The following is a 22,828-nucleotide window of genomic DNA, read 5'->3' as shown; positions in this document are numbered from 1 at the left end:
ATATCCTGTTTGTGCGCGTGTGGAGGGTTGCTGTTCTGTCTGGTTTGGACGGGGCCTGCTGATATAACTGAAGCAACAGCAATAACAGGGGACCGAAGGTAAAAGCAAATATTGTTGTAACGTAAAAGGGAGAACAATAATACCGGGAAAATGAATACATATGAACTGTAAATCCAAATCATAACGATTTGTAATTATTTAAAAGTTGACTAGTAACAACTAACGTACAATTCGCGAGTTTACCCGACCCATCCGTTTTACTGGTTTGCTAGCTAACGTTATGCTAAGTTGGCTAGCTAACCTGCAACAACACGCCGCCGTTGTGGGAAGAAAAACAAGCTCAGCGGGCATTCGTTGGTTATTTTTTGGTGGCTGTGTGATCACTGGCAGAGATCAATACACCAGCTTGGAGAATCTGCAGAGGATTTACTACTTCGTGAGTAATCCCGTTTGCTATTATTTCGGGGGAACGGTCTCTTTGGCTAAGATAGCTAAAGAAGTCAAGGTAAGGAGCTCATCATCAGTCGACGCAGAACTCGAATGATTGATAGCTAGCTGTTAGGAACAAACTAGCGATTGTTATGGCAGTAAACCGTTAACTTACTATTCAATTCAATTCAAAGGGCTTTACTGGTATGGGAAACATATGTTTACATTGCCAAAGCAAGTGAAATAGATAATAAACAAAGGTGAAATTAACAATAAAAATGAACAGTAAACATTACTCACAAAAGTTTCAAAGGAATAAAGACATTTTAAATGTCATATTACTGTGTTATAATGATGTGCAAAAAGTACAAAAGGGAAAATAAATAAACATAAATATGGGTTGTATATACAATGGTGTTTGTTCTTCACTGGTTGCCCTTTTCTTGTGCCAACAGGACACAAATATTGCTGCTGTGATGGCACACTGGTATTTCACCCAATAGATATGGGAGTTTATCAAATTTGGATTTGTTTTAGAATTATTTGTATGTCTGTGTAATCTCAGGGAAATATGTCTCTAATATGGTCATTCATTTGGAAGAAGGTTAGGAAGTGCAGATCAGTTTCCACCTCATTTTGTGGGCAGTGTGCACATAGCCTGTCTTCTCTTGAGAGCCAGGTCTGCCTATGGCGGCTTCTCTTAATAGCAAGGCTATGCTCACTGAGTCTGTACATAGTCAAAGCTTTCCTTAATTTTGGGTCAGTCACAGTGGTCAGGTATTCTGCCACTGTGTAATCTCTGTTTAGGGCCAAATAGCATTCCTGTTTGTACTGTTTTCTGGTAGATTCTTTCCAATGTGTCAAGTAATTCTCTTTTTGTTTTCTCATGATTTGGTTGGGTCTAATTGCGTTGCTGTCCTGAGGCTCTGTGAGGTCTGTTTGTGTTTGTGAACAGAGCCCCAGCACCAGCTTTCTTAGGGGACTCTTCTCTAGGTTAATCTCTCTGTAGGTGATGGCTTCATTATCGAAGGTTTGGGAATCGCTTCCTTTCAGGTGGTTGTAGAATTTAACGTCTCTTTTCTGGATTTTGATCATTCGCGGGTATCGGCCTAATTCTGCTCTGCATGCTTTATTTGGTGTTTTACGTTGTACATGGAGGATGGATGTTTTTGCAGAATTCTGCAAGCAGAGTCTCAATTTGTTGTTTGTCCCATTTTGTGAATTCTTGGTTGGTGAGTGGACCCCAGACCTCACAACCATAAAGGGCAATGGGTTCTATAAATTATTCAAGTATTTTTAGCCAGATCCTAAAGGAGCACCTTGCCTCTCAGACCACGTTGGACCACCAACAGAGCCGGCGAAAATGACTAACATTTTGACTAGGGGCAGGTGTAGATATCGACCTAGCCGATTAAACTAAACTCCACGATTTACGATGAGTTGAGTCTGCTAATATCGATTTCAGGGTCACCGCTCGACGTAACGTTACTCTGAAAAGGCCCGGGCATTTGAGGCTTGCCAGCTTCATTTGAAGTAGCCTAATTTGTTTCATTCAGTAACATTATTTAGCGAAGTTATGTAACTCACAACCTAGTTTTTCATTTAAAAGTAGCAACCCACCCACCTAGTTGATGCTGTTATTTGGTGCTGTTTGAAGTCTATCTGTATTTGAATTTATATAAATTCAAGTGGCTTACTGGTACCTAATTCCATTATCAAAATGAAGCCATTAAATAGCCCACAGATTTACACTTGATTATTTTAATAATAGATTTGGAATTGACTAAGTGGAAGGGATCCATTGGATTTTATCTCTGCAAACAATACAGTTCAAACAGACACGTCAGTCACTTCTGTGTAATTTCAGGCCCCTCCCACTGTTTATAGTTTTATTGTGTTAACAAATAAACATTGAACATTTGACTAATCATCTCTCATCTCCCAATAGAATATGGTTAGATCTATGTAGCCTAGCCTGTAGCAGAACGTGTTGTCCATTGTGTTTCATAATGCTGGTTCCCCTGTGGGGAGGCAGGTAGCCTAGCGGTTAAAGGAACATTTCACCCAAAAACGCTCTTTCGGTATTTGTTTCATTAGTCTCTATTTTGAAACGTATACATCTTGAAAACTTGATTGCTGACATGCAAAACATTTTGGGACAATATCAACAATGGACTAATAGTTTTTGGGTGGAGTTTTCCTTTTAAGAACTTTGGGCCAGTAACCAAAGGTGGCTGGTTCGAATCCCCGAGCTGACTAGCTGGAAAATCTGCCGATGTGCCCTTCAGCAAGGCACTTAACCGTAATTGCTCCTGTAAGTCGCTCTGGATCAGCGTGTCTGCTAAATTACTAAAATGTATAATGTTATGTTATTTCTGCCATCTTGCGATGATCATGGAGCTGGGAAGCAGAATGTTTAGGACCCCCACAGACATCTGAGCTATTAGTAGATGTAGGGAAAAGCTCATCCTCAAAAGCGGAACAACTTTGCTTGTGATTCTTTGAAACTCACTCGTCAATGTATTGGCCAAGAGACCAGTTGACATGATGTGCTGCAGTTTGGATTGTGCTTGATAGTTCTAATCTGAGATTTGACACTGCAGTGTTCAGGCATGTTGCCCATCTCTTGGATCAAAACAGATTGCCAGTGCCAAACCTGCAGAGAACCCATCTCATCTCTTTACCCGGCAACACCAGAGTACCAGTACTGTAGCCTACCTCCATCTGTCATTACGACTAGCATCATGCCATTTTCCTTTGTAATAATGTCAGTTGGAAGTCTGAGTAATGGGTAAACAAACCGAAAAGAGGTGACAGCTCAAGCTAGCTGCAAAAGGTCTGGATTTGTTTCACCCACTAAGGTCATGGTTCTACCATGATGGTAGCACTAATTCTGTTTGTCTTGTTCCTCTAGAGCAGGTGTTCCCAAACTGGGGGGTCTGCAGGAACTCCACTTACTCTCTAAAGTTGGAATAGTAGAATGCACAAGGTGCAATTTTGAAATTGGGTAGTGCATCATCAGTTCTTCTGGTCATGTTTTCTAGCCCATAGATATTGTTGTAATTTTTTAGTCACTCATATCACATGAATACACATTAGACATGGCAAAATGTATAGAGTTGCGCGGGATGTTCCCCAATGCTAGAATGGAGGCTCCGAGTGAATACGTTTGGTAACCCCTGCTCTAGAGGACTTCACGTGTGTATGTGTTGGGTAAATGAGATAAGAAGCAGCAGCGGAGGGGTTGTGTAGCCTAGTTGTGTAACAGCCGGGTGGGCAGTGCATCACAAGGTGGGGATTATTTGGTAGTCCAGTGCGGTGCCCATGGTAACCGGGAGTACTGCCAACCTGTGCCAGGGCAGGCTGAGACGGGTGGCCACTGGGCAGAGCTGGCTGCAGAACAGACACAGACCTAACACTGTCTGGTGATGGGGATTCACATACACACGGCCAGGATCAGAAAGAGGAGTCAGTCAACACACAGACTTTATGAAAAACATGTCATCCTTGATCATCCAATTTTTTGCTCTCCTCACTTTCCACCTGCATGCCTGTAAAGGCGTCCGCATGCTTCCCATCCAAAACAGATTGGAACAGTTAGAGCATGGTAATTATGACAACATTTTGTGACATTTTTCTTCGTTTTGATTTTCGGCAAGGGGTTTTCGGATGTTCGTGCACGCAACATTTTTTCTCAAGGCAAGCAGAAGTCTACGCCCCTTCGTCAGTGATGGGTAAACCGTAGGGATTCTTCAATTAAGTGTTTGTCATTCAACAATAGACAACTTGTTTTCATGCAAAAAAAATTCACTTGAGTAATACTCCACCAAAGATCCTAGTTAGATGTAAAATTGTGCGACTAAGATCTCTGCAAATACGTCAATTAATTACAGATTTCTTGAGCTATCTTAGATTAATTCGGACTATTTTGAGAGCCTTAAGAGGCTGCATTTCTGTTTACAATCCTCAGCAGTTCTCCAGTGGAAGTAGGGCAATTCCATGGTAACAGAATTACGTAGAGACTTCGATTTTTTACACTTTCAAATGTATACCTAACAAAACCATTGATTTCGACATTTAACAAACAATAGAACTATGCACGAGGACTACTTTTAACAATTTCCACAGAAAATGTTACAAAAACACATTTACAGTGCATTCTGAAAATATTCAGACCCCTTCCCTTTTTCCACATTTTGTTACGTTACGGCCTTGATTAAATAAATTTTTCCCTCATCAATCTACACACAATACCCCATAATGACAAAGCGAAAACAGGTTTTTAGACATTTTTGCAAATTTATGAAAAATGTAAAACCTACCTTATATACTTAAGTATTCAGACACTTTGCTATGAGACTCGAAATTGAGTTCAGGTGCATCCTGTTTCCATTGATCTTCCTTGAGATGTTTCTACAACTTAATTGGAGTCCACCTGTGGTAAATGCAATTGATTGGACATGATTTGGAAAGGCACACAGCTGTCTATACAGTTGAAGTGGGAAGTTTACATACACTTAGGTTGGAGTCATTAAAACTCGTTTTTCAACCACTCCACACATTTCTTGTTAACAAACTATAGTTTTGGCAAGACGGTTAGGACATCTACTTTGTGCATGACACAAGTAAATTTTTCCAACAATTGTTTACAGACAGATTATTTCACTTCACTTATAATTCACTGTATCACAATTCCAGTGGGTCAGAAGTGTAAGTTGCTTGGAAAATCCCAGAGAATGATGTCATGGCTTTAGAAGTTTCTGATAGGCTAATTGACATCATTTGAGTCAATTGGAGGTGTACCTGTGGATGTATTTCAAGGCCTACCTTCAAACTCAGTGCCTCTTTGCTTGACATCTTGGGAAAATCAAAAGAAATCAGCCAAGACCCCAAGAAAAAGAATTGTGGACCTCCACACGTCTGGTTCATCCTTGGGAGCAATTTCCAAATGCCTGAAGGTACCACATCTGTACAAACAATAGTACGCAAGTATAAACACCATGGGACCACGAAGCCGTCATACCACTCAGGAAGGAGATGCGTTCTGTCTCCTAGAGATGAATGTACTTTGGTGCGAAAAGTGCAAATCAATCCCATAACATCAGCAAAGGACCTTGTAAAGATGCTGGAGGAAACAGGTACAAAAGTATCTACAGTAAAATGAGTCCTATATCGACATAACCTGAAAGGCCGCTCAGCAAGGAAGAAGCCACTGCTCCAAAACCACCATAAAAAAGCCAGACTACGGTTTGCAACTGCACATTGTACTTTTTTGAGAAATATCCTCTGGTCTGATTAAACAAAAATGGAACTGTTTGTCCATAATGACCATCGTTATGTTTTGAGGAAAATGGGGTATGCTTGCAAGCCGAAGAACACCACCCCAACCGTGAAGCACGGGTGTGGCAGCATCATGCTGTGGCGGTGCTTTGCTGCAGGAGGGACTGGTGCACTTCACAAAATCGATGGCATCATGAGAAAGGAAAATGATGTGGATATATTGAAGCAATATCTCAAGACATCAGTCAGGAAGTTAAAGCTTGGTCGCAAATGGGTCTTCCAAATGGACAATGACCCCAAGCATACTTCCAAAGTTGCAAAATGGCTTAAGGACAACAAAGTCAAGGTATTGGAGTGGCCATCACAAAGCCCTGACCTCAATCCTATAGAACTGAAAAGGCGTGTGCGAGCAAGGAGGACTACAAACCTGACTCAGTTACACCAGCTCTGTCAGGAGGAATGGGACAAAATTCACCCAACTTATTGTGGGAAGCTTGTGTAAGGCTACCCAAAACGTTTGACCCAAGTTAAACAATTTAAAGGCAATGCTACCAAATACTACTTGATTGTATGTAAACTTCTGACCCACTGGGAATGTGATCAAAGAAATAAAAGCTGAAATAAATAATGATCTCTACAATTATTCTGACATTTCACATTCTTAAAATAAAGTGGTGGTCCTAACTGACCTAAGACAGGGAATTTCTTACTAGGATTAAATGTCAGGAGTTGTGAAAAACTGAGTTTAAATGTATTTGGCTAAGGTGTATGTAAATTTCCGACTTCAACTGTATAATGTCCCACAGTTGACAGTCCATGTCAGAGCAAAAACCAAGTTATGAGGTCGAAGGAATTGTCCGTAGAGCTCCGAGACAGGATTTTGTCTGGGGAAGGCCAAACTGAGCAATCAGGGGAGAAGGGCCTTGGCCAGTGAGGTGATCAAGAACCCGATGGTCACTCTGACAGAGCTCCAGAGTTCCTCTGTGAAGATGGGAGAACCTTCCAGAAGACAACCATCTCTGCAGTGGCCAGACGGAAGCTACTCCTCAGTTTGGAGTTTGCCAAAAGGCACCTAAAGGAAAAGTATTCTGGAAAAGTCTCTGAATGTCCTTGAGTGACCCAGCCAGAGCCCGGACTTGAACCCGATCGAACATCTCAGGAGAGACCTGAAAATAGCTGTGCAGCGACGCTCCCCATCCAACCTGACAGAGCTGGAGAGGATCAGCAGAGAAGAATGGGAGAAACTACAAATACAGGTGTGCCAAGCTTGTAGCGTCATACCCAAGAAGACTTGAGGCTGTAATCGTTACCAAAGGTGTTTTAACAAAGTACTGAGTAAAGGGTCTGAATACTTATGTAAATGTGATATTTCAGTTTTTTATTTTTAATACATTTGCAAAAATGTCTAAACCTGTTTTTGCTTTGTTTTTGGGGGAAAACAATTTAATCAATTTTTGAATACAAAATGTGGAGAAAGTCAAGGGGTCTGAATCCTTTCTGAATGCACTGTACAGGAAGAACTGGCAGATACAACGTTTGATAACAATATAAAACAGAGATTTTACCGTAATTCTGTTACCAATCTTTGCATCTGCACAGTTTTTCCAGTAAATGTGTTTGATTTTTTTTGATTTACTGTGTAAATTGTTCAAAGTAGTCATTGTGCATAGAGTTGTATGGTTTGTTAAACTTTCAAATCAATGTTTTTTGTTTGGCATACATTTTAAAGTGCAAAGTCTCTGCGTAATTCTGTTACCTTGAAATTGCCCAGTATTTTAAAGTGTCAGAATTGCATTAAGAGCGTATGTACCCACCCTTACTTGACCATTGTACAGGTGAGGTGATCACCAAGTAGCCTACAGGGAGTTTTCTGCAACTGTAATCCTAAGTGTTTTTTCAGGTCGCCTAAGTCTAAAAAGTCTAAAAAAAAAAAAACATGCATTATTACTTTACGGGATGGAAAAACACTTAAGTGTAAACTTAAACAACTACAACCAGATATAAAGTATGTAGTAAAGATAATGGACCTATATATTTTTTAATAGTATAATCTTTGTTAGTTCTCGATCACCAAAATAAAAGCTAGACAGTCGGGGAGAATAAATTCCAAAAACAATGAATTTAGCAGTATTCATTTTATGTTTGAGCAAAAGAAAACAGCATTATCCATGGTGACATCCATAGCATTGCAGGAAACTAGCTTTAAAATGGCAAAATGTTCTCTCAGCTTCATGTAGAATTGCAGGAAATTGGCTTAAAAATGCTACAATTTCTCTGCGGTGCCAAGATGGGGGGCCTCTATAATGTTCTCTAAAATGTAGCCCTGACAACCAACCGCACTCATTGCCACGCCCTCTGCCATGCAACAGTGTTTTTCCTATTTGACAGTGCCTCTAATTTCCAGTGTAGATTACACACATCTTGGAAAAGTGACATTTATGTAATCGTCACGCAGCAATGATTTTCCATTGTCATACGCCTACACAGTGACATGTTGTCATGATCATCATCAGTATAAAGTTTTCATTTCGTTTTTAATAATAAACAATGAAAATGGATCCTCTTTCAATTGTGGCTAATATCTTGGTATCTTTGTTGTCTTTCTGTCCCCCAGGTATTGTGACACATTTTCGTCAGAGACACATCTGACGCCTTTCGCCAACAGTCAGAGCTCCCCTTTCCCCCTGTGACCCCTGTGACCCCACCCTGTGACCCCACCCTGTGACCCCACCCTGTGACCCCAGCATGAACGACATCAGTGTGGTCAGAGAGGGCTGGCTACATAAGAGGGGTGAGCTGAGCTTCACTAGTCGCTGTCTCACTGTGTCTGTTACTCTGTTTCTAGGACTCTCTGTGTCCACTTTACTCACAATTAGTTCAACATAAACCCTAATATGTATGGCTCATGTGCCTCTAACCCCTCTCTTCTCCCCCCTCTAACTCCCTCTCTCCCCCCCTCTAACTCCCTCTCTAACTCCCTCTCTCCCCCCCTCTAACTCCCTCTCCCCCCCCCTCTAACTCCCTCTCTCCCCCCCTCTAACTCCCTCTCTCCCCCCCTCTAACTCCCTCTCTCCCCCCTCTAACTCCCTCTCTCCCCCCTCTAACCCCCCCTCTAACTCCCTCTCTCCCCCCCTCTAACTCCCTCTCTAACTCCCTCTCTCCCCCCCTCTAACTCCCTCTCCCCCCCCTCTAACTCCCTCTCTCCCCCCTCTAACTCCCTCTCTCCCCCCCTCTAACTCCCTCTCTCCCCCCTCTAACTCCCTCTCTCCCCCCTCTAACTCCCTCTCTTCCCCCTCTCTAACTCCCTCTCTTCCCCCCTCTAACTCCCTCTCTCCCCCCTCTAACTCCCTCTCTCCCCCCTCTAACTCCCTCTCTTCCCCCTCTCTAACTCCCTCTCTTCCCCCCTCTAACTCCCTCTCTCCCCCCCTCTAACTCCCTCTCTCCCCCCCTCTAACTCCCTCTCTTCCCCCTCTAACTCCCTCTCTCCCCCCCTCTAACTCCCTCTCTCCCCCCTCTAACTCCCTCTCTTCCCCCTCTCTAACTCCCTCTCTTCCCCCCTCTAACTCCCTCTCTCCCCCCCTCTAACTCCCTCTCTCCCCCTCTCTAACTCCCTCTCTCCCCCCCTCTAACTCCCTCTCTCCCCCCTCTAACTCCCTCTCTTCCCCCTCTAACTCCCTCTCTCCCCCCCTCTAACTCCCTCTCTCCCCCCTCTAACTCCCTCTCTTCCCCCCTCTAACTCCCTCTCTCCCCCCCTCTAACTCCCTCTCTCCCCCCCTCTAACTCCCTCTCTTCCCCCTCTCTAACTCCCTCTCTCCCCCCTCTAACTCCCTCTCTTCCCCCCTCTAACTCCCTCTCTCCCCCCTCTCTAACTCCCCCTCTCTAACTCCCTCTCTTCTCCCCCCCTCTAACTCCCTCTCTTCTCCCCCCCTCTAACTCCCTCTCTTCCCCCTCTCTAACTCCCTCTCTCCCCCCCTCTAACTCCCTCTCTCCCCCCCCCTCTAACTCCCTCTCTCCCCCCCCTCTAACTCCCTCTCTCCCCCCCCTCTAACTCCCTCTCTCCCCCCCTCTAACTCCCTCTCTCCCCCCCTCTAACTCCCTCTCTTCCCCCCCTCTAACTCCCTCTCTCCCCCCCTCTAACTCCCTCTCTCCCCCCCTCTAACTCCCTCTCTTCCCCCTCTCTAACTCCCTCTCTCCCCCCTCTAACTCCCTCTCTTCCCCCCCTCTAACTCCCTCTCTTCTCCCCCCCTCTAACTCCCTCTCTTCTCCCCCCCTCTAACTCCCTCTCTTCCCCCCCTCTAACTCCCTCTCTTCCCCCCTCTAACTCCCTCTCTTCCCCCTCTCTAACTCCCTCTCTCCCCCCCAACTCCTTCTCTCAAACTCCATCTCTTCCCCCCCTCTAACTCCTTTTCTTCCCCCTCTCTAACTCCCTCTCTTCCCCCTCTCTAACTCCCTCTCTCTAACTCTCTCTTCCCCCATCTCTCTTGCTCCCCACTTGCATTCTCCCCCACCCCCCCCTACAGGAGAGTACATTAAGACGTGGAGGCCGCGGTACTTCATCCTGAAGAGTGATGGCTCCTTCATCGGCTACAAGGAGAAGCCAGAGATGTCGTCTGACCACAGCCTCCCACCCCTCAACAACTTCTCTGTGGCAGGTTGGTCTCTGTCATTTCTGGGCCAACTTCTAGAGCCTGGTGGTACTTGGATGAGAGTTGCCTGGTGGTGTTCACACAGATTGGCTCTCTCAATAGTTTTTGTTTGTTTCCTTGTGTCCGTCAGCAGGAATAAGTGTTTCCTCTCCTGGAATCCTCTCCTCACTTCATATGCTGATGTTTTGAGGAGGTGGAAAGAAGACAGGAGGAGAGGAATTGAGGGAAGACTATTGAGATTCACCCGATGTCTTCAGTAGCACACTGTAACCTCTCTATTACTCCCTGTCTGCAGAGTGCCAGCTGATGAAGACAGAACGGCCCAGGTCCAACACGTTTGTCATCCGCTGCCTACAGTGGACCACAGTCATAGAGCGCACCTTCCATGTGGAGAGTAACGAGGAAAGGTGAGAACGGAAAGGTCCAGAGGCAGGGACAACATGGAAGAGTTGAATGGGTATTTGTTTCTCTGTAAACTGGGCAATGCCCTCTTTCTCCAAGTTGTATTATTTTTACTTCACCAACTTTCAGGATTAGAGGTCTGCAATTGACCCCATTAGGGACCTCAATTGACCTCACTAGTTAATCATCCCCACCGTATCCACACACACTCACAGTCAATGTAGACTTCATGTCTTTTGGGCTTGAAGTGATCTACATTTAACCCCCTCTCCCCTTCCAGGGAGGAATGGATGCGGGCGATCCAAGCGGTGGCCAACGGCCTGAAGACGCGAGAGGAAGAGGCGCCCATGGACATCACGTTTGGCTCCCCCAGCGACTGCAGCGGAATGGAGGAGATGGAGGTGGCCATGTCCAAGTCCCGCAACAAAGTGGTCAGTGTCCTCCTATCCCCCTACCAACCTAGCAGATCTGTCAGTGTCCTCCTGTCCCCTTACCAACCTAGCAGACCTGTCAGTATCCCCCTACCAACCTAGCAGATCTGTCAGTGTCCTCCTGTCTCCATACCAACCTAGCAGATCTGTCAGTGTCCTCCTGTCCCCATACCAACCTAGCAGATCTGTCGGTGTCCTTCTGTCCCCATACCAACCTAGCAGACCTGTCAGTGTCCTCCTGTCCCCATACCAACCTAGCAGATCTGTCAGTGTCCTTCTGTCCCCATACCAACCTAGCAGACCTGTCAGTATCCCCCTACCAACCTAGCAGATCTGTCAGTGTCCTCCTGTCCCCATACCAACTTAGCAGATCTGTCAGTGTCCTCCTGTCCCCATACCAACCTAGCAGACCTGTCAGTGTCCCCCTACCAATCTAGCAGATCTGTCAGTGTCCTCCTGTCCCCATACCAACCTAGCAGACCTGTCAGTGTCCCCCTACCGACCTAGCAGACCTGTCAGTGTCCCCATACTGACCTAGCAAACCTGTCAGTGTCCCCATACCGACCTAGCAGACCTGTCAGTGTCCCCCTACCGACCTAGCAGACCTGTCAGTGTCCCCCTACCGACCTAGCAGACCTGTCAGTGTCCCCCTACCGACCTAGCAGACCTGTCAGTGTCCTCCTGTCCCCCAACCGACCTAGCAGACCTGTCAGTGTCCCCATACTGACCTAGCAGACCTGTCAGTGTCCTCCTACCGACCTAGCAGACCTGTCAGTGTCCTCCTGTCCCCCAACCGACCTAGCAGACCTGTCAGTGTCCCCCAACCGACCTAGCAGACCTGTCAGTGTCCCCCTACCGACCTAGCAGACCTGTCAGTGTCCTCCTGTCTCCCTACCAACCTAGCAGACATGTCAGTGTCCTCCTGTCCCCATACCGACCTAGCAGACCTGTCAGTGTCCCCATACTGACCTAGCAGACCTGTCAGTGTCCCCCTACCGACCTAGCAGACCTGTCAGTGTCCCCCTACCGACCTAGCAGACCTGTCAGTGTCCCCCTACTGACCTAGCAGACCTGTCAGTGTCCCCCTACCGACCTAGCAGACCTGTCAGTGTCCTCCTGTCCCCCTACCGACCTAGCAGACCTGTCAGTGCTCTTTGTTTGTCCAACAGCCCTCCTCTAGATGTGGCTGCTTTTGTCCATTGGAAACTCTGTATCTTAGTTCTGAATATCTCCTCCTTAGTAACATTACCTCATCACAGCTGGTTTACCATCTCCCTATGTGACCTGGGCCATTGTGTGTGTTGGTGCGTTTTCTGCTCCATTCTCTGCCCGTTCTTCATCTAAAACCGTTGTGCAGGTCTATGTAAGCTCTTTATTACTTATACTCTGTAATCGTCATGGTCAAATAAATCCTGTCGTCCAAACTGTCTTGAATACGACTGAGATCTGAACCCTCATGGTGTTTCTCTCCCCCCAACAGACCATGAGTGACTTTGACTACCTGAAGCTGCTGGGGAAGGGGACATTTGGTAAGGTGATCCTGGTAAAGGAGAAGGCCACAGGGATGTACTACGCCATGAAGATCCTGAGGAAAGAAGTCATCATCGCTAAGGTGACCATTTGGCATAAAAGGAAATGCAGTTGCTCGGACAGAGGTGTCCAAAGTGGTTCCTTATATGGTGCACTACTTTTGACCGGGACCTATAGGGCGCTGGTCAAAAGTAGTAGTGCACCATATAGGGAAAAGGGTACCATTGTGTAGGCAGCCAGACTTCTGCACCATACCCCTGGAAGTCTGCTGGTTTTTATGACTGTTACTTCTTGGTTCTATTGCTCAGAAGTCCAAGTCCAGCTGTACAGTGCTGGGTGTATGTCTGTCCCTCATGGTGTGTTTTTGTGTGACGCGTTCCATTAGGATGAGGTAGCACACACGGTAACAGAAAGCAGAGTCCTTCAGAATACGAGGCATCCCTTCTTAACGGTGAGATCCTAACTGACATCATCTAACCTTACTGAACACCGATTACAACATTGCACCAAGCAGCCACCTGATTCAAATGTGGTCACTAATTCTGACTGTCGTCATCGTCCCCCCCCACCCCACCCCACCCCCCCCCCCACCCCACACACACAGACACTGAAATATGCATTTCAAACACATGACCGGCTATGCTTTGTGATGGAGTATGCAAACGGAGGAGAGCTGTTCTTTCACTTGTCGCGGGACCGCGTGTTCACAGAAGACCGGGCACGGTTCTACGGTGCAGAGATTGTATCTGCGCTGGAGTACCTCCACTCACAGGACGTTGTCTACAGAGACCTTAAGGTAAAGGCTGCTTCCCTGTCTGTCTACCAAATGGGACCGACAATCTGGCTGATATTTCCCTGACTCACCCATACCTTTAAACGCACCTCCTCACATTGAAAGTATATTCTCAAGACTAACATTTCGCACAATAGGAAAAATGGGTTGTTTTCCTGGACCCAGATTAAGCCCAGTCTTAGACTAAAAGTGCTTCTGAATTAGTCTAGGACTAGGCTCAATCCTACCACAGACTGCTTAATCATATTTCCTATTGTGCGAAATGTTTCCATACTGTTTTAACTATTTCGTATGTATATACTGTATTCTAGTTAAGTCCACCCTATTCAACTATTGCTGTATATATACTATTATATCCACATATTCTTCAGATATACTACATATTCTATTCACATACTATCCATAATGTCTATACATCCCATCACATATAAATATGTGTATGCGACAATACATTGTGATTTGATTTGAGCACCAGCCTCTTGGTGAAAAGCCTGTAAGTCTGTGATACATAGTACAGTTAGCTGTCATGTTAGCAGGGGTATTTTCTGCTGCTCACTATCTCCTGTGGTCACTCAGTCACCCTCTTTGTTCTCTCCTCTCTCCAACTCCATCTTTCTCTTCCAGCTGGAGAACTTAATGCTGGATAAAGATGGACACATAAAGATCACAGATTTTGGACTGTGTAAAGAGGGAATCACAGACGGGGCTACCATGAAGACCTTTTGTGGTACTCCAGAATACCTTGCACCTGAGGTAACTACAGCATAGTGAACAAAATCATACATTCTAGTTGTGCTTTGAACAGTACATGGCAATGTGTGCAGTTAACAATTTCAGATGCATTCCTTGCTGGTTTCTCATCTTGTCTTGGACTTGTTTCCAGTCAATAATTCTCTATCCAGCAAAGAACGCTTAACATACCAACTTAATAACTCTACTCTACCATTGGAAAGTAAATTATTATCAACCGGAATCGACAGCCGGACTGCAAATAGGTCATTGTTCACATTGGTAGAAAGAGACGCAGTGCCTTGGCTTCCACAGAATTGGATTTGCTATTTCTCTCTTTAAGTTCTCGCTCTCTATCTTTCTCCCCCCTCTCTCTCTCTCCCCCCTCTCTCTCTCTCCCCCCTCTCTCTCTCTCTCTCCCTCTCTCTCCCCCCTCTCTTCTCCCCCTCTCTCCCCCCTCTCTCTCTCTCTCCCCCTCTCTCTCCCCCCTCTCTCTCTCTCTCCCCCTCTCTCCCCCCTCTCTCTCTCTCCCCCCTCTCTCTCTCTCTCCCTCTCTCTCCCCCCTCTCTTCTCCCCCTCTCTCCCCCCCTCTCTCTCTCTCTCCCCCCTCTCTCTCTCTCTCCCTCTCTCTCTCTCCCCCTCTCTCTTCTCCCCCCCCCCCCCCCCTCTCTCTCTCTCTCTCTCTCTCTCTCTCTCTCCCCCTCTCCTCCAGGTATTAGAGGACAATGACTATGGCCGAGCGGTGGACTGGTGGGGTCTGGGTGTGGTCATGTACGAGATGATGTGCGGTCGACTACCCTTCTACAACCAGGACCATGAGCGGTTGTTTGAGCTCATTCTCATGGAGGAGATCCGCTTCCCCAAGAACCTGGCCCCCGAGGCCAAGGCCCTGCTTGCTGGCCTGCTCAAAAAGGACCCCAAGCAGAGGTGTGTGTGTGTTTGTATTTTTAAAATATAGTTGAAGTCAGAAGTTTACATACACCTTAGCCAAATACATTTAAACTCAGTTTTTCACAATTCCTGACATTTAATCCTAGTAAAACTTCCCTGACTTAGGTCAGTTAGGATCACCACTTTATTTTAAGAATGTGAAATGTCAGAATAATAGTAGAGAGAGTGATTTTATTTCAGATTTTTATTTCTTTCATCACATTCCCAGTGGGTCAGAAGTTTACATACACTCAATTAGTATTTGGTAGCATTGCCTTTAAATTGTTTAACTTGGGTCAAACGTTTCGGGTAGCCTTCCACAAGCTTCCCACAATAAGTTGGGTGAATTTTGGCCCATTCCTCCTGACAGAGCTGATTCAGGTTTGTAGGCCTCCTTGCTCGCACACGCTTTTTCAGTTCTGCCCACAGATTTTCTATAGGATTGAGGTCAGGGCTTTGTGATGGCCACTCCAATACCTTGACTTTGTTGTCCTTAAGCCATTTTGCCACAACTTTGGAAGTATGCTTGGGGTCATTGTCCATTTGGAAGACCCATTTGCGACCAAGCTTTAACTTCCTGACTGATGTCTTGAGATGTTGCTTCAATATATCAACATAATTTTCCTTCCTCATGATGCCATCTATTTTGTGAAGTGCACCAGTCCCTCCTGCAGCAAAGCACCCCCACAGCATGATGCTGCCACCCCCGTGCTTCACGGTTGGGATGGTGTTCTTCGGCTTGCAAGCGTTCCCCCTTTTACCTCTAAACATAACGATGGTCATTATGGCCAAACAGTTCTATTTTTGTTTCATCAGACCAGAGGACATTTCTCCAAAAAGTACGATATTTGTCCCCATGTGCAGCTGTAAACCGTAGTCTGGCTTTTTTATGGTGGTTTTGGAGCAGTGGCTTCTTCCTTGCTGAGCGGCCTTTCAGGTTATGTCGATATAGGACTTGTTTTACTGTGGAAATAGATACATTAGATACATTTGTTCCTGTTTCCTCCAGCATCTTCACAAGGTCCTTTGCTGTTGTTCTGGGATTGATTTGCACTTTTCACACCAAAGTACGTTCATCTTTAAGAGACAGAACGCGTCTCCTTCCTGAGCGGTATGGCGGCTGCGTGGTCCCATGGTGTTTATACTTGCGTACTATTGTTTGTACAGATGAACGTGGTACCTTCAGGCGTTTGGAAATTGCTCCCAAGGATGAACCAGACTTATGGACGTCTACATTTCCCCCCCCTTGGGTCTTCAAATCAAATGTTATTTGCCACATGCGCTGAATGCAACAGGTGTAGACATTACCGTGAAATGCTTACTTACATTTCTTGGCTGATTTCTTTTGATTTTCCCATGATGTCAAGCAAAGAGGCACTGAGTTTGAAGGTCGGCCTTGAAATACATCCACAGGTACACCTCCAATTGACTCAAATGATGTCAATTAGCCTATCAGAAGCTTCTAAAGCCATGACATCATTTTCTGGAATTTTCCAAGCTGTTTAAAGGCACTGTCAACTTAGTGTATGTAAACTTCTGACTCACTGGAATTGTGATAGTGAAATAATCTGTCTGTAAACAATTGTTGGAAAAATTACTTGTCATGCACAAAGTAGATGTCCTAACCGACTTGCCAAAACTATAGTTTGTTAACAAGAAATTTGTGGAGTGGTTGAAAAACGAGTTTTAATGACTCCAACCTAAGTGTATGTAAACTTCCGACTTCAAGTGTATATATTGGGTGAAGAAAATAATGACCATGATGACTGGTAATTCTGTAGGCTTGGAGGTGATGATGACCGTGATGACTGGTTATTCTGTAGGCGATGATGACCGTGATGACTGGTTATTCTGTAGGCTTGGAGGTGATGATGACCGTGATGACTGGTAATTCTGTAGGCTTGGAGGTGATGATGACCGTGATGACTGGTTATTCTGTAGGCGATGATGACCGTGATGACTGGTTATTCTGTAAGCTTGGAGGTGATAATGACCATGATGACTGGTACTTCTGTAGGCTTGGAGGTGGACAAGAAGATGCCAAAGACGTGATGACACACAAGTTCTTCACCACCATCAACTGGCAGGACGTGGTAGAGAGGAAGCTCTTGCCTCCCTTCAAGCCCCAGGTGACGTCGGAGACGGACACGCGCTACTTTGACGATGAGTTCACGGCACAGACCATCACCGTAACGCCCCCGGACAAGTGTAAGTTGAGGAGTGTGTCTCTCTGTCGGTTTGTGTTTCAACTTTTAAAAATGTCTTGTAAAACAAAGTTTTGTAAAAAACAAAAAATCCTTGTTTGTGTATGAAATCTCCTGGTTCTCTCTGTCTGTCTTTTTATGTCTGTCTTTACTCCAGACGACAGCTTAGACGCAGAAGACCAGGACCAGCGAACACACTTCCCTCAGTTCTCTTACTCCGCCAGCATACGGGAGTGACCTCTCTCTCACACACACACACTCACATGAGCAGGCAGGCTAACACACGTTCACACACACTTGCACTGCTGGGGAATTGGGATGACACAAACACACATGACACAAACACACACACACAAACTGACACACTCTCAAACAAACTGACACACTCAAACAAACTGACACACACACAAACTGACACACTCTCAAACAAACACACACACAAACTGACACACTCTCAAATAAACACACACACAAACTGACACACTCTCAAACAAACACATACACACTCTCAAACACACTCGCACAAGACCCACACACTCTCACACTGAGAAGCGGTGAAAACATGGATCCTAGAGCATGACGTGATGACTGACCTCAGCAGGCCTGTGTGGATAGATTGGGGGCCCTGTCTCTTATTCTGATGGGACCAGGTGGAACAGGACAGGGCTGCCCTTATCCATGCCTGCAGGACCCCGCCTGTCTGCCCTCCACACTACTACTACACTGGGCACCTCAAAACATCGACAGCACTTTACCATCGCGGGGTTATGCCAGCAAATCCCACCTCGCCACCAGCCGAACGCATGCTGCACCTATCCAACACACACTCTGACAAGCAACACATGAATCCTCCCACACACTGCAGTATGTGTTTTTTTATACTACTGGATGAAAAAAACATATAATAATGCAAACAACTGTAGAAACACATGAAAGAAGAATACAAATATTATTATTATAATTTTTTGGGGGGCAGGAAAATATTTTAAACGTTTATTTCGATTGTTACGGTTTTAAAAGCCATATTTCTGCAATTTTTACAAGTGCTCTTGCTGAAACTTGCTGTTACAAATCATGTGGACTGTTCCTACAGAGGGAGAGAATGAGGGGAGGGGTAAGAAGACGTGTGTGTGTGTGTGTGTGTGTGTGTACCTCGAGGAGGGTAGCCATTTCCCTGCTTGCACTGTGTATGTGTGAATGAGTGTCTGGAAGAGAATGTATGAACAACCATTTTGAATCTCAACATCTGTTTTACGTTTATGCATCTGCATGTACAGTGGGGAGAACAAGTATTTGATACACTGCCGATTTTGCAGGTTTTCCTACTTACAAAGCATGTAGAGGTCTGTAATTTTTATCATGGGTACACTTCAACTGTGAGAGACGGAATCTAAAACAAAAATCCAGAAAATCACATTGTATGATTTTTAAGTAATGAATTTGCATTTTATTGCGTGACATAAGTATTTGATACATCAGAAAAGCAGAACTTAATATTTGGTACAGAAACCTTTGTTTGCAATTACAGAGATCATACGTTTTCTGTAGGTCTTGACCAGGTTTGCACACACTGCAGCAGGGATTTTGGCCCACTCCTCCATACAGACCTTCTCCAGATCCTCCAGGTTTCGGGGCTGTCGCTGGGCAATACGGACTTTCAGCTCCCTCCAAAGATTTTCTATTGGGTTCAGGTCTGGAGACTGGCTAGGCCACTCCAGGACCTTGAGATGCTTCTTACGGAGCCACTCCTTAGTTGCCCTGGCTGTGTGTTTTGGGTCATTGTCATGCTGGAAGACCCAGCCACGTCCCATCTTCAATGCTCTTACTGAGGGAAGGAGGTTGTTGGCCAAGATCTCGCGATACATGGCCCCATCCATCCTCCCCTCAATACGGTGCAGTCGTCCTGTCCCCTTTGCAGAAAAGCATCCCCAAAGAATGATGTTTCCACCTCCATGCTTCACGGTTGGGATGGTGTTCTTGGGGTTGTACTCATCCTTCTTCTTCCTACAAACACGGCGAGTGGAGTTTAGACCAAAAAGCTCTATTTTTGTCTCATCAGACCACATGACCTTCTCCCATTTCTCCTCTGGATCATCCAGATGGTCATTGGCAAACTTCAGACGGGCCTGGACATGCGCTGGCTTGAGCAGGGGGACCTTGCGTGCGCTGCAGGATTTTAATCCATGACGGCGTAGTGTGTTACTAATGGTTTTCTTTGAGACTGTGGACCCAGCTCTCTTCAGGTCATTGACCAGGTCCTGCCGTGTAGTTCTGGGCTGATCCCTCACCTTCCTCATGATCATTGATGCCCCACGAGGTGAGATCTTGCATGGAGCCCCAGACCGAGGGTGATTGACCATCATCTTGAACTTCTTCCATTTTCTAATAATTGCGCCAACAGTTGTTGACTTCTCACCAAGCTGCTTGCCTATTGTCCTGTAGCCCATCTCAGCCTTGTGCAGGTCTACAATTTTATCCCTGATGTCTTTACACAGCTCTCTGGTCTTGGCCATTGTGGAGAGGTTGGAGTCTGTTCGATTGAGTGTGTGGACAGGTGTCTTTTTATACAGGTAACGAGTTCAAACAGGTGCAGTTAATACAGGTAATGAGTGGAAAACAGGAGGGCTTCTTAAAGAAAAACTAACAGGTCTGTGAGAGCTGTAATTCTTACTGGTTGGTAGGTGATCAAATACTTATGTCATGCAATAAAATGAAAATTAATTACTTAAAAATCATACAATGTGATTTTCTGGATTTTTGTTTTAGATTCCGTCTCTCACAGTTGAAGTGTACCTATGATAAAAATTACAGACCTCTACATGCTTTGTAAGTAGGAAAACCTGCAAAATCGGCAGTGTATCAAATACTTGTTCTCCCCACTGTATGTCTTTTGGATTCTGAATGTCGGCTAAACGGGGAGGAGAAAGGTCACTACAGCACAGTCAAGGAGAGGTTTAAAGGGGGGTAAAAGAGTGGCGGTTGTAGCTTCAGCGGCCCTGTGGGTTGACTTGTTCCCCTGGTGGACAGAACGGTCCCCCGGTGGACAGAACGGTCCCCCGGTGGACAGAAATGAAAGGATGAAAGAAAAGAAAGAGTAGAGGAGTGACCACAGCGCCAGCCTGACCAATCCCCTGTCTGGAGCCCAGTCCAGATCTCCACACAGCCATTAACATTGTTCCAGTAGCTGTCACTCCCTCTGAGCAGAAATATCCTGGAGAATAGCTGTCAATCATTTGTTCCAATCATCTGTTCACTTTTTATTTTGATGTAAAGATCTGTTTTTTTTAAATAATTTGAATGTTCCCATATTTAAGAATGAAAACTGTTAAATCATGGATGAATGATTATTTGTGATGAGGCCAAGCTAGACTCATCACAAGGTCGATATTGAAGGTTGTGGTTGGTATTTTTTAAGTAATGTAAGCCACAGACTAAGTCCTTTGTCAGTATGTCAGAGTAGAACCATGTAAACCAGGGTTGGGGTCAAATCAATTTCAATTCAGTCAATTTAGGAAGTCAACTGAGTTAAAGTCATGGATTGAAATGGAATTGACCCCAATCCTGGTGTGAACCAGAGATGCTGTATATAATGACAAGATGGTCTTGTCTCTGCCCTAACAATGGGAGTCGTCCCAAAGGCGGGAGGGCAGTCGGTCTGCTTATCGCTGTATTCCCTCGTGGACAGATTTTGACGGGAGTGGAACCTCTCGCTTTGCCTCTTCCTCTCTGTGTGAACCTCCCATGATGCACCAGTCCTGAATGTGTGTGTACACCCCGTCAGGCATATAGAGGAGTGATTGCAGGTGAAACAACCATTGTGGTCCACAGTCAAGTGCTGTGACATTTCATTTTTTAAAGATTCCTTCACTGAAGGAACATCAAGACATGTTTCTTTTCATTTATCTTTGTTTTTGATTTGTTCCTTTTGGTCCACCTATTCCATAACTTTGGAAGATGTCTCGTTTAATTATATTAAATATATGTGTGTGTATATATAAAAGTTTTAAGTATGTTGGTTTTTCTTTTGGTTGTTCATTTCGATCATTCATATGTTCCTTTTTTTAAAGTGTGTGTGTGCGCGTGTGTACTCATGCACAGCAGCAGGTTGATGTAGGGAATTGTAGAACAGCTCTCTAGTCTGCTTTATACCTGTATTCTCTAGCCTCTGTACCTCAGTGGGTTAGTATAGGCTGACTGCTGTACTCCAGGGCTGAGGCTATGGGAAACATCCCTCTTCACCATCCCCTCTTGACTTAGGCCCATATTCAGGCCTGGTAAATGCAGCTTCAGAAACGGCAGGACCGGATTTCAGGAACAACCTCTCTGATGGACCTCTCATGTCTTTAATGTTAGAACGGCCACCAGGAGGTGCTGTAGACCTTTTGTAAAGTTAACACTGGCAGTAAAGCCACACTGTCTCTGCACCTTGTTGCCATCTGTCTCAATAAAGTGACCACACTTTGTCTAGTGTGTACATCTAACATGCAAGCCAACACCCCTGACCTCTCCTGTAGGCTTTACACACACAATCGATATTGAACTGGCAATGTAAATACCAAAAAGGCTTGATGATGATGAATGCATCATTTGTAGGCTAGAAGAGGGAAAATCCGCAGCTTCGTAGATAGAATTTGAGTTGTAGCTTTACAATGATTACCTTGCTTCTCTGTATTTTGAATGTGATCAATAGTCACGAATGTCATATCGCAATGCTGGTCTACCAAGAATTCTTAGCTTGTTATTGAGTTGAGGTTTAGCTGGGGTGGAGCTAAGGTAAGCAATCTTTTAGGGAGAAGACTATGTCATGGTAGACAGCTTCAGCCCCCATGTTGCAAGATTTTACATTGTAACAGGTGTTACCTGCTACAATATATGGTAGCTTATAATATTTGCAATTATGTGCCAGTAAAGACTTTTACTGAATAAAGTGTTTGCGTCTCTTTCTTCATTAGGGTTACTGCCCTTGAGCAAGGCACTTTACCACTAATTTCTCCCAGGGCGCTGCTTTGCAGAAGCCCCTGCTCCCAGCCTGTGACGTGTATATTGTGTGTTTGTTTGGGTACCGTGACAACAAAAAATGAAGAATTTCCATGCAAATAGACCAATAAAGCAAGCATTGTATTGTAAATGTTTTGAATTTAAAATTGACTGATATAGGCTAATTGACTTTTTGCCCAGTTTACCAAAGGCCTACTTGACCAACCCTACTCCTCATCAGCCAAATTTATACTGAATATGTAAGAGTGTACACTGATCAGGGATCAGTCACGCACATGCAAATCATGACGTCTACGTCCCCACCCCCAATTAGTAAATCACGTGTGTTTATTAGCCGACCCTCAGATAACGTTGACTGTTTTTTTTTTATCTCTCCGGTCTCATCTGCCGCCCCTCGTGGTTTCAAGTAGCTGCAGGGCCTCTTAAGTGAATTTGCTGTTTCCGGATCAAAACATC

At 45.1% G+C, this 22,828-nt stretch overlaps 1 protein-coding gene across 1 annotated transcript; it reads left to right on the top strand.

Annotated features, from left to right (window-relative positions):
• Positions 1–14: 14 nt before the first annotated feature.
• Positions 15–17,860, top strand: akt2 (v-akt murine thymoma viral oncogene homolog 2). The gene is made up of 12 exons (XM_084143413.1): positions 15–98; positions 8,324–8,500; positions 10,230–10,361; positions 10,651–10,762; positions 11,038–11,188; positions 12,669–12,800; positions 13,104–13,169; positions 13,323–13,514; positions 14,136–14,264; positions 14,953–15,167; positions 17,188–17,378; positions 17,532–17,860. Exons 2-12 carry the CDS (start codon positions 8,455–8,457, stop codon positions 17,609–17,611), a joined length of 1,446 nt encoding a protein of 481 aa, XP_083999539.1. The 5' UTR covers positions 15–98; positions 8,324–8,454; the 3' UTR covers positions 17,612–17,860.
• The last annotated feature ends 4,968 nt before the right edge of the window (positions 17,861–22,828 follow it).

This window comes from Coregonus lavaretus, assembly GCF_964263955.1.
Source record: "Coregonus lavaretus genome assembly, chromosome: 26".
Classification (NCBI taxonomy): Eukaryota; Metazoa; Chordata; class Actinopteri; order Salmoniformes; family Salmonidae; genus Coregonus; species Coregonus lavaretus.
This window is presented reverse-complemented; position numbering and strand designations above follow the sequence as displayed.

Excerpts from the sequence above, each read along its gene's own strand:
- akt2 (XM_084143413.1), top strand. The coding sequence starts at position 8,455 with ATGAACGACATCAGTGTGGTCAGAGAGGGCTGGCTACATAAGAGGG. Across the intron at positions 11,189-12,668 it reads CCAAGTCCCGCAACAAAGTG|ACCATGAGTGACTTTGACTA; the intron begins GTCAGTGTCCTC and ends TCCCCCCAACAG. Across the intron at positions 17,379-17,531 it reads CGTAACGCCCCCGGACAAGT|ACGACAGCTTAGACGCAGAA; the intron begins GTAAGTTGAGGA and ends TCTTTACTCCAG.